The sequence below is a fragment of the Lygodium microphyllum genome, chromosome 29 (genome assembly GCF_053477565.2).
Source record: "Lygodium microphyllum isolate KBCC chromosome 29, Lygodium_microphyllum_v1.1.10, whole genome shotgun sequence".
NCBI classification, from domain to species: Eukaryota; Viridiplantae; Streptophyta; class Polypodiopsida; order Schizaeales; family Lygodiaceae; genus Lygodium; species Lygodium microphyllum.
In genome coordinates this window covers 27,732,476-27,744,983 of record NC_141163.1, presented here as the reverse complement: position 1 = coordinate 27,744,983, position 12,508 = coordinate 27,732,476, and the positions used below count along the sequence as shown (strand labels likewise).

Here is a 12,508-nt window from a genome sequence, read left to right as displayed (position 1 = left end):
GTCTTAAGAATGTTAAATTGTCACATTTTTTGTGCCTACCATCCTTTCCTTGACAAAAAAATAACAGACCCCAACCTGAGAAGAAAGAGCGAATGAGCTTGGTGTCTTTCGCAAAAAGACGCATGATTCTGCGTGGCTGTTTCTCGCAGGCCAAGCGCAGGACTTGTCTCAAAAGGATTTCCGCATCATCTTCGCCTTCTTCATTGACTTCCCCATCCTTCTTTTTTCCTGTCTCCTTGACATTCGTTTTGGCCGCAAAGCCTTTTACAAAATCCAAGAAAATGCGGGCCTGCAGGTCGGAGGGGACTGCCAAGGATCCAATAGCAGCGCACAGCCATAGCCTGGCTTCTGCGCGACCCTGAGATCCAAGGACTCGCCAGATAATGGCCTCCACGCTAGCCAGCCAATCTTTTCTCTGGCTTGCAAGACGTGCTCGAGCCTCAGAATTAAGCTCATCGTCACCATCGTCATGGCAATTCAGGTGCAAGCAAAACGAAGCTTCTCCTTCCATGGCATTATTCTTCACAGACGACCTTTAAATCGCAGCTTCTCGTTCCATGGCATTATTCTTCACAAACGACCTCCCTCTACTTAAAACATATGAGGCGGCGGCAGGGTTTAAGATAAACTACCAAAATCTAAGCTAATGAGCTTAATTGAGGAGAGATTGCTAGATCTAGGATCAAAGGGGAAAATTGTAGCAAGTGTAAGGGGAAAATTGTAGCAAGTGGCAACCTATTCAGATATTTGGGGGTCCCTTCGGACACAAATGTCAGTGAAGCGCAAAGAGTCCATTGGGTCCTAGACAACATTAAGATCAAGCTAGCCCAATGGGAGAGCATTAGGTGGTCCATTGCTTGTCAGGCTCAAAATCATTAAGCTCTTTCTCTAGCCCTCTCTTTAGTTTTACCTACCCTTTGTTTGCTAGAGAAAGAAGGCCTCCAAGGATCTGGACTCCATTATCATCATATTCATTTGGGGGAAAAGCCACAATAAGAGGTCTTTGGCTCTAACTGGACTCAATGAGATAAAGAAAGGATGGGTAGAAGGAGGACTACAATTAATGAAGGTAGAGGAAGAAGTGGTGGCACTCAAAGCAAAAACACTTTTAAAATGTTCGAAGTTCGACACCACCTGAGCGACAACACTAGCAAAGTTGCTCACAAAGGAGAATAGGCAAGCTGCAATAAGGTGGGGGCTTAGTACCAAAGACATGCTCAAATCTCAATTCCCACTCGTAATCAAAGGATGTGGGATAATGGGATCCCTCATTGAGTCATAGCAGAAACTAACAAGTTCTAGTAAGATTGAAGTTGCAAGTGTGTGCCCAACCCTAGCAAGAATGTAGTTTGTTTATGGAGTTTCACCCCAGCACTAGTAGATCAACTAGGCAATAGAGTGAGGCCACTAGTCTCAACACGGGCCACCAAGATATCTCACTAGATTGACCAGAGAGGTCAAATTCTCTCAAGCAACTGCACCCCCTTTACTTATCAACTAACCGAGGCAAGCAAGCAATATGACGTGGGATTTCATTGCCTTCAAAGTCAAAGAGCTCCAAGGAATATCAAACTCTAACACCAGGTTGGAATCCCTATGGATTGGGAAAAAGATATTGACTCATGGAGTGAGTATTGTCATGGTTAGGAACATGTTGCCTCATGGGATGAAAGATGTTCAGTGAATCAAGGACATAGGGGGACTAGAGCTCTTTGAGGAAGAACTCATGAAGGCATTTAGACTGTTATGGTCCCATTAGTAGACAAACTTTTTACCTGGCAAGTGCTGCAAGGTGCACTCTGGTTGGCCAAGAAACTTAGCATAAGGAAAATCTATAATGGTAGATCTAGTTGTGGAGAATTGGAAACCATCAAGCACATCTTCTAGGATGATTGCATGGCCAGGAGAATCTAGGATCAAATCTAGAGTTTCACTAGGGCAAGGGTTGATAGGGAGAGTCTCTTAGCATTATGTATATTGGGTCTGAAGGAACCTAGGAATCCCTTGAGGTATCTACTATATAGCTCAATCCAAATCTTGCCCTTAAAGACATTCTAGGAAGCCAAAAACTCGCTCTATTTCCAAAAGAGCACAATTGAAGTGTCATGGGGTAGTATCAAAGTTAGGGTCTTAAGTTTTTGGAAAGCAGCAACATTAATGTGGGGAATGGACAAAGAGAGCTTACATGCCTTGAGCAACTCTTGGTCTAATCCCTTTATGTACTTGAGAATATTCTTTTTTGACTAATTCATAATATGTTTTCACATTAAAATCTTCACTTTCACCTATTTTGGTTAGGGTCTAAAAGGTCAATTAAATCGATGCAACTTACTTGAGCATGTCTCCACCAAATTCAAGTTTCCTACCATGCTCACAAACCCCTTACGAATTTGTAGGTTTACATGTTTTGGAGTTTGGCATAAGATTGCAAACCAAAAACCTTTTCCAACCATCAAGGAAAGCATTGGTAATAAAGGTTTGCTTCGAGCTTCACATGTGCAAGGCTTTTATTTTGCCAATGCAACATTTCAAGCTCTCAAATCCATAAATTATTCCTTAAAAATTTTGCTCACACGTGTGGACTAGTCTTTGTGGGCTTCCCACTCGTACTCGAACTAGTTGTGAACCTTGGGCCTCATGGAGGCACGTTCCTTTATGCCGTTAAACTCATACCCCTCCCACATGACGAACTAGGGGGCCAAAAAGAAGAAACTAGGTGATTGCTTTAGTGACATGGTGGCAACTAGTGTCCTCCCATTACCACAACGAGATCCTATGTTGAACCTTAGGATGATTAAACTAGGTTTATACATGCAGCAATGTTTAGGTAGTGGTATTATGTGTGCTTTTTTGTTCAAGTTCTTATTTCTAAATAATTTAGAGGAGTATGGTTTACTTTCTATTGCTTGAGAAAAAAAGTTGAACATAAAATGCATTTTTAGAATTGTGTGTGGTCTATAAAGCAATCAAAATCAAATGAACGTAAGCATATGAATGTATATTTATTTATGACTAGAGCACCATTCAATCATTAAATATAGTTTCACATTTGAATCCCTTTGTTTGGAAAAACTATTTGATTTTTTAGAATGCTTTGATCGATTTTAGCTTATATTTCTACATTAAAAATAAGTACTATATCATGTGTTTTTAATTTATGATATTAATCTCGTTGAATTGAATGCCATTTTAACCATATCTAAGCAAAATGAAACATAGATAAGCAATACTCACAAGTTTTTGAAGCTTATTAAATTTGGCTAAAAACTTATTGTATAGCCTAATACTTTGTTTTGATGGAGAGTACCTACCAAAACATAAAATCAAAAATCATAAATGGGATGGCTTTCATATTTCACTAATTTTTATGTTAAAACTTAACTTATAACTTCATAAAAGCATTGCAATAACACAAAAAAGGGTGCACTATCATGCACAAGAGCATTGCCCTTCCTTTGTTTTTTCCAAGTGAAAGAGTGTTTGGAGTAACTTGATTTGCTTGCTTGCATATGCTTATTTCATATCTCAAGTATTTTGAAAATACCATTGGTATTCATGACCACAAGGTGGAATAAGCTTAGCATGATGTTGCTCTATCACTCAAGTGTTGAGGAGCTTAGAGCTTGTAAATACCTTAAATGCCCAAGGATAGGGATGTGACCATTTCATGATCCTTGTTGACTAGTTTTGAGAGTCAAATTCTTGGCTAGATGAGAAATAGACTAGTTTTGAGAGTTAATATCTTGGCTAGATGAAAACCCTTTTAAGGGAGCTACTTACCTAGGAGATTTTTATATGCAAAAGGAAAACCCTAAACCTCATTCAAAAAACAAAAGCATTATAGCTTTGTTTCATCATTGATTTCAAATACCAATTAAAATGATTTAATCTATTAATACCAAACACATACATGAGTTATCCAAATCTATAGTTACATACTCTTACTAATTTTTTTTTCAAATATGTCTATGACTTTGTGTGGGAAGGGCAAATGCTAGATAAACCAACAATAACATGATAGTTGTAGACGAAATTAGCCCACCCAAAGCATACAATTCATATGATCTTCTCCAAATGACTAATTTCCAATAGCATTCACATGATGGATATCACTTCTATGATATTGATACAAATCAATATACAAACACTTCCTCAATAATTCCATGTTTAACACATTCAACAATTAACTGTGACCATGAGCTTGCACTTTCATCTGGCACTTTGTCAAACACATGGTGTGATTTTGCAAGTGCACCACATTCAAGATATACATCCACAAGAGCAGTTTCCAACAAACCAAATTATTGCTATTACAGAGGTATCCCTCACATCCTTTGCCTATGGTTTCACTATGCACCTTTTGACTAATTGTAAGGCTCCTAGCATGCAACAAAACTTTATACAAAGAACTAATGTAAGAGCATCCAAAAGTATATTTTCTAGTTACATCTAGTTGAAATAGCTCTTCATCCCTCTTCATCAATCACATAACTAATGTAAGAGCATCCACAAGTATATTCTCTAGTTACATCTTGTTGAAATAGCTCTTCATCCCTCTTCATCAACCACATAACTACCCAACAATGTTGCAGAAGTAACAATTTCTTCTAAACCTAGTTCAACAATGTGCTTTATGGCACTTGTTCCTTGAACATTGCCAACATTAAGACACATTCAAGAAATTATAGTTGGTTGGAAAGGCATGTCTTATACGAGTTTTTTAGCTTCTTGTATTTGTCCCACACTCCCCATTAAATCAAGAACACGGTCAAAATGCTAAACATTTGGTTTGACATCAATGATCTAATACATGTTTAGCAAGTAGTGTTGATGTTGTTCTAAAAAACCAGCATGGCTATATGCAGAGAGTATACTTACAAAGGTGGCTCTATCGACTTTACAAATTTGCTACATACCAAAATGTGAAGGACCTCATCACCGTATCCATAGTACATGTAAGCTGCAGGTACAAAAGTCCATGCAATTGAATTCTTGTTTGACATTTTGGTAGAAATATTTGATGCATCTTCGAGAATCCACAAGGGTAGTTGATATAATAGCATCTAACTCAAGTCTTTTATGAATAGCATACATGTGCTTTTGAAGTTTTCCTTCTATTGAGACTCTCAGGGTAGCACAAGAATCCAATATAGCAAGGAAGGTAGTCTCATTTGCAATAATCCATTTTCTTTGCATTTGATCAAACAGGTCAAAAGCCTCAATCCCATTCCTAGTCTATGTTTTGAGCATCATATTTCCCCTCAGTCCCATTCCTAGTCTTGTGCTATGAGCATCATATTTCAAGAAGCTACATTTCTCTCTAAAGTTTTACTAAAAATTTTATAGGCATGTCCTAGCTAACCACTCTTGCCAAACATGTTGATGAGAGAATTCTCAACAAGAACATCTTGTTCCATAACCCTACATATAACTTGATTGTGAATGTGCATCCCATTCCCTAAGAATCTTGTAGATTAGAAACCAAAAGAATAGAAGCAAATGTGAAATTATCAAAAGATGCTTCTCTACGCATATGGTCATAAAGCTCTAGAGCCTCCCTACTATGCCCACGTTGAGAATATGTTGAAATGGCATTCCATGACACAATACCTCTCGTTGGGAGTTCAGTAAAAATGATGTGTGCCTCTAATAGAAGATGCCATTTGCTATACATGGTCATGATAGCATTGTTTAATGAAATATATTCTCTAAACTAACTACAACAACAATGTGATTGTGAATTTGTTTTCCTTTAGCAATGTCATGTTGATCAACACATGCATTAAAGGTACCAATTAATATGATCAACCTTCATCATCATGTATGTGAACTGCATCACTGAATGATAATTGTCATTCTAGCATTATTTGTCAAACCAACTAACATTGTACCCATTCTAGGCACTAAAGTGCCATACAAACAATTTATTAGGGAAAGCCAATGTACACTCCAAAGTTTCTAAGACAGACATTGTTGATCAAATAATCTATGCATTAAGTTTACAATGTTCCATCCTACTTATTAGGTACTACTGTTTTGTTGATCAAATGATCAATTGATCTATGCCTATAATTTACAACGTTTCCTCCAACTTCTTAGGTACTATCTCGGGATTAAATATATATTTGACAAATACCCTTCAACCTTCATACAAGAATACATGATTTCTAATAGTGAAAGCATTTCCTTGATTTGATACCAAACAAAAAATTTGTGCAAAATTTTATTGTTTAACTCTCTTACTGCACTAATAGGTTTCTTTACCTCTGCACATTTCTTCATGTTACCTAGTTTGTTTGCCTTAATCAACTTTACACGCCTTGTATATATATCTCCCATCATCAACAAGTAGACTAAAAGTATCTTCCTAATTTTCCTCCACAAGTTGTTGAAAGCATCTCTACCCTAAATCCAATTCTCCATAAACTTTACATGCACTAAGAAGAGCCATTAATATATCCCTAGATGGAAGACCCTTTGTTGCTCTAAGAAACCTATCTAATTGTCAAATGTCTCATGCTCTAGCAAAAGATCAATCATCCAAGCATAATCGTCAAATATTAGCTCAATATCATTTTGTTATTTATTCTCTTAAAATATTTGCATTCCTCATAACACCTTTAACCATACTAACCTCATGATTTTTGCCATAAGTCTTTATCATTGCAATCCATGATATTGCATCTTGAAACAACAATTTATTGAAAACTTTATATCCTCTATTTTTGTAATGTGAGCATGGATTTGCTGACCTGCTTCAAGAGCTCCTATTGCGGTACATGCTTTCAAGTATTGGATCAAAATGAGAAAATCCATGTATGAATTGCCTCTATTTGAAGCAGCTCAAAACTGTGTGAATAAGCCCATGTTCAACACATTTAGCAATCAATTGAGACCATGAGATTGTACTTTGATCTAACACTCTATCAAACACATGGTGTGATTTTGCAACTGCACCACATGCTAAATACATATCCACAAGAGCAATTCCCAACCAAGCACTATGTTTTACAAAGGTCTCTCCCAAATCCCCTACCTATGATTTCAATATGTAGCTTTTGCCCTAGTTCTAAGGCTCCATGCATGCCTTCTAATTATGAAACAACTCAAAACTTCATCAGTAAGTTCATGTCCAACACATTTAGCATTAGCTACAACCAATAGTATGTACTTTGATCTGGCAATTTGCCAAACACATTATGTGATTCTACAAGTGCACCACATTCAAGATATATATGCACAAGAGTGATCCCCACCAAAGTACTGCAATTACAAAGGTCTCTCTTGCATCCTCTCCCTATAATTTCACTCTCCATATTTTGCTTCGATTCTAATGCTTCTAACATGCAATAAGCCTCCTAGCAAAGAACTAATGTAAAGGCATCCTCATGCACATATGCAGCAATTAGTAGAGTCCATAACACTACACCTAGGCTTGGTATCTTGTTAACACATGTTGTGCTTCTAAAAGCAATCTACATTGCTTGTGCATATCCACAAGTGTGCTTCCCACATAAAGGCCTTTGTCCCAACCCTTTCTACATACTTTAATGTGTAGAACTCTGCTCACTTCCAAGGCCCCTATAGTGAAACAAGGTTTTATACACCAAGAACTAGAGTCAATCAATCCAAATGGATACATTCTAAATGCATTTGTTGGAAACACATCAGTATCTCTTCATTTATCACATTTTTAGCACATCCTTTAATCAATATAGTTCATGAAACTACATCTTGAGCTAGAAGCTCATCAAATGTATTTTTCCATTTACATGTCAATTAATGCATTGCTCATCGATAGATTTTCCAATCCTACCAATCAAATTTTGGCACATAATTATCCACCCACTTTCACGAATCCAATGGTCCCACAAGCTCTCAAGCAGAGAATGAACATGACATCATCTCCAAATACACTTTCTATAACAATGGTCATGTTCAACATATGTTGCAAAAAGAGCTATCCACATGACAACGTCCTTAACTTGTAGTTTTTCAAACAATTGGTGTGCTTTTATGAGCAACTTGGATTTGGCATACATAGCCCCCAGTGTGGTGCTCACATGGAACTCTTGCTTCAACCCTTTTTGAAGGATTTTTGCATGTAGTTCTTGGCACATTTCCACAATCCCTATGGTTGCACAAGCTTTCAAAAATAAAGATATGTGATAGCATTTGCAGGCAATCTTTGAAGCTACATCTAATAGTGGCAATAATAAACTCTACAAGGACAAAGAAGGCTCACGAATGAGGCCATCTACCTGGAAGTTATAGCTATTAAATTTCCTCCAAACCAATGTTAATGCCATGGTAGCTAAATGTCAAACAAAGTCCCTTTACATTTGACTATATGACTAAGGAAAGATGGACCTTTTATTGTAGAACCTTTCTAGAACCCAATCTCAAGAGATGACAAATAGAATATTATCATTTACAAAAGATGACAAGACATTGATTAGAAAGGCCAGCCAAATTTGAATCACTCAACAAATGTACAACAAATGCATAGTAAGTAAAAAATTCTTCCAAGTAGTGTTCCCACTATTGAGAAGGCATTAATCTTGAATTGATACATGTCTATAAGGGAATATTGAGGCCTTTTGTCACCTCAAACCTAGTAAGTTGTAGAATTTCCTTTTAGATTACTTGTCATCCAAAGTTGCAGATTCCCTGTTTGGGTTATCTATCATCCAAAGAAATGAAAAAAGAATTAAGATCCAACCCTTAGCTCACAAGACATGGTCATAGAAGCAATAACTTTATCGGCTCAAAGACAAATAAGCCGATGATGCCAATCATGGCTACTCGCGAGTTTCATCTCTCGGCATTTTTTGAAAACCCCCAAAAAAGAAGTGAGAAACTTAGGCTCCTCCTTAGGGGCCTCTACCTACATTCAACATCATAACATTAGAAAAATCATCACAAATTATAACCCATTTTGTAGTAAAACAAATGCTAACAAATTTTTTTCTACCAAGAAGGGTTCACATTGACGTTTCAACTTGTCTTTCCTACTCCTTTCCTAGCCTAGTTGATGCACCCTCATAGGCCATCTTTTCTTAAGGGTAGAAGGAAAAAAGGTCATGCTACATAATAGAGAAGTCATCACTTGTAATCTTATGATATACATTAATAACCATTATATAAGTTCATGAATAATGTTGACAAAGATAACATTCCACAATCCATACTAAGATTCCATTAAACCTCATGTTAGATTTTGAAGACAATGCTTAGACTTATAAGTGCAAACATGATGATACAAGGCATTGCAAAAATATAGAGAAACTTGAATTTTTACCCAAAGTGTACGCAAAGATCCACATAGATTCAATAAAATCAGAGCAATTGGCTCTTTTTCTACATTTCTAGCAGCTAAAGATGGGATGCAATAGGATGTCTATAATGTAAGTAAGAATGCATGCAAGAATAATGTCCACAAATTGTTCTCATACCACCATTAGACCATGAAATGTTGGCAATGGGCCTGCAGAGACCATTGTTTTCATAGCACATAGATGTCACCAATATGCATATCAATTTCTCCTTCACATATATACTTCTTCTCTACCTAGCTAAATCACTTCTGGTAACCTACAACTTTGAACAATTCCCAGTTCAAGCATATATCAAAAGTATGCATAACGCTTTCAAATTCCAAATTCCTTTGCTAATCCTTTGCCAAGACAAGCATGGGGAACCAATAACATGTGTGTCCAAATAAGTATTGTTGTTTAGTCACAAATGGCATCCAAAACTAATTGAGAATCAATGCTCAACCATTTATAATACAAGGAGGGTGAACTTATTTGGAACCAAACTTAGGCATTTTTGGGCCAAAATTTGGGCTTGATTTTGGCCCATGTTTGGGCCTAATTTGAGGCCTATAATAAGGTTGCATAGCCTTTGCTTAGGTTTAGGGCTAGAGATGAAGTAGTGGTAGGATAGATAGCTACATTGTTCAGAGAGCTACCACTCAACACCTAGGCTTCTACATTGACATGCATCATCATACCGCTCTAATCTCTCTCTCCAATGCTCCTTTGAAGTTTGGGAACAAGCACATCATATCTCATGTGAGGTATTTATCCTAGATCACATATTGCACTAATGCATTTACATTTACCTCAATCTACTAATGTTGTTGCTTATCTAGGTGACCACCATAGCTTGGTTCAACCTTGTAGCCCACAGAGAATAGGCCTGAACTTGTACGAAGCATTAAGATAAATGTCTCACTATAAACACTAAAAATAAGAGTTGGTTTTCTCTTCAAGGCACACAACAGATGAAGCCAACATCTCAAGGCTTACCAACATCAAGCTATCCCAATGTTGCTTAGTGTTGCACCTTTTCCTCCTATTGCTTGATATCATGAATACCCTAAGTAAAATTAATAATGATGAGATGGGTACATTGACCAACATTTCCAAATTGGTGAAAGAGAATGAAGCAATACATTTCCCAATATTGACCAACGCAATCACTACATAGAAAGCCATAGAGAAGTAGACATGATAAATGCTCCAACATAGAGTTTTCCTATGTCCAAGGAAGGAAAGGAGGAAATGCAAGATGCCTATGGCTAGTTTTGGATCAATGTTTGTTCTACTCTTAAAAATAAGGAGTTGGGTATAAATTTCCACAAAAATGGAATAGACATGCCACAAGATTATCCATTGCACCTTGTCACTCTCCATTACATTGAGTGCCTTCTTATGTGACGGGGCATAAAGCATACACTTACCCATTGAGAAAAGTGAGGAATCTAGTCAAAGAGAAAGGTTTAATCCATGGGTAGTTGGGCCAAACATAGATGATACTTTTCTTTGCTTTATTAGGTAAGAGAAGCCCTAGTCCTATTTTCTAATCATGATAGATTACCACAAGAACCTTTTCAAGAGCCACTTTGCATCTTTGTGTGAGAACTGAGAAATGCAAGGAGTTCAATATATTGATTATCAAGATGCTTAAGCAACCAAGTTCTACTAAGACAATTGATATAGTCTCATGAATTGGGTTCCTTCACATTCAACTCGTTTAGTAAACTTGTGTCCCCTTCTTCAAGTTCATTGTCCACAATGAAAGTTTAATTCTAGTTTCATGAGATGAGCAAGGGAGGGACTATAGAAGAAACATCTTGAAGTTGCATATAGTCCTTGCATGCCCAAAATCGGTCTGAAGCATTTGAACAAACAACATGCTCATCGCCTCTACAAATAAGCTCGAGAAAGAAAAGGCATATGGATCAATGACATATATTTGTTTGATGAGAGGGAGGTCCATAAAGATGCCCTTTGTGGATTGAGGTTGGGCACCAGTAGTGGTCAAGCATTGATGCATGCCATACCTCATGGAACCCATACTCATGTGTGGTACACAACATGCAGTTATCTTTTAATAGTAAGCAAACTTATCATGATGATTGGCTTTCAATCCATTCATTATAGCTTCAAAAAGAGCTGTAATTTTAGAAAGAATGAACCTCAAAACAAAATCATTTGCCACTCAACAAGCCACTCATGAATAATGGCATGTGGGTATCACAAATTCACATTTTTCCTTGAGTTCAAGGTTGATCGTAAGAGCCCAACTAGTCTATCAATTTCATGGCTTTGACATGCAGACAAACTCCAATATTACCATCCTCTTATACTAAGAGTAGCCACAATTGCACCTAATGTCTTGTCAATAATACAATTCCAAAGCTGCACCAAATTCTCTAGTGTAGATTTGTTGAATAAAGGCTATGGAACCTACATATGACTTGGCTGTAGGATATGACAGCATGAGACAATGTGATGATAGCACACACCATCTTTGCAATCGAGGGCCAATAGAGTTTGTCCTAGTACATAACCATGTTGACACTAAGTGTAGTGTAGAGAGAGAAGCGTAGCAAGTGTTGCATCAAGATGGAAGCGATAGTGTCTGATCTACTTTTTTTTATGAACCCATACTCTCTCTCTCTCTGTGCACGTGCACATGTGGAAAGTCCACACTTTTCTTATATTGACAGTTATAGCCTAGCCTTAGCCTTCAATTATTTTTTGACAACATGATAAAGGAAGGCAAATGTGGAGATAATATAAATACATTTCTTATGCTTTGATTCTCATGAGAGAGAGAGAGAGAGAGAGAGAGAGAGAGAGAGAGAGAGAGAGAGAGAGAGAGAGAGAGAGAGAGAGAGAGAGAGAGAGAGAGAGAGAGAGAGAGAGAGAGAGAGAGAGAGAGAGAGAGAGAGAGAGAGAGGATACCTCATCTTGCCTAGCCATGCAAATAGTAAGGAGAGTAGATTATAGAGAAGAAACATATCATTTTTCTTTACTTTTTAAAAACACATCCTTCTTTCTCAAAGAGCAGAGGTATCCACCGAGATAACCCTTGAAATGGACCACTCAAGTGAAGTTAACATTGGGTAAATTTTTTGGGTCACGCACCACCTTGTCATTGTACCATTGTGTATAAGCATATTCCCTAAATGCCATAACCACATAGATAGCAAGGA

General features: G+C 37.3%; 1 protein-coding gene across 7 annotated transcripts in view; it reads right to left on the bottom strand.

Annotated features, from left to right (window-relative positions):
- The window catches only part of LOC148010474 (uncharacterized), a 44,459-nt gene extending 43,844 nt beyond the window's left edge, over positions 1-615 (bottom strand). For 3 of the 7 annotated variants that reach the window (XR_015689591.1, XR_015689590.1, XM_087672190.1), the window contains exon 1: positions 76-612. Coding sequence is in view for 5 of the 7 variants with exons in the window: in XM_087672190.1 (XP_087528316.1) it covers positions 76-511 (436 nt within the window). In the remaining 2 variants the exon portion in view is untranslated. Of the gene's footprint in view, positions 1-75 lie in introns of all 7 variants that reach the window. The other 4 variants (XM_087672194.1, XM_087672191.1, XM_087672192.1 and 1 more) reach the window with 3 other exon arrangements.
- Positions 616-12,508: the final 11,893 nt, after the last annotated feature.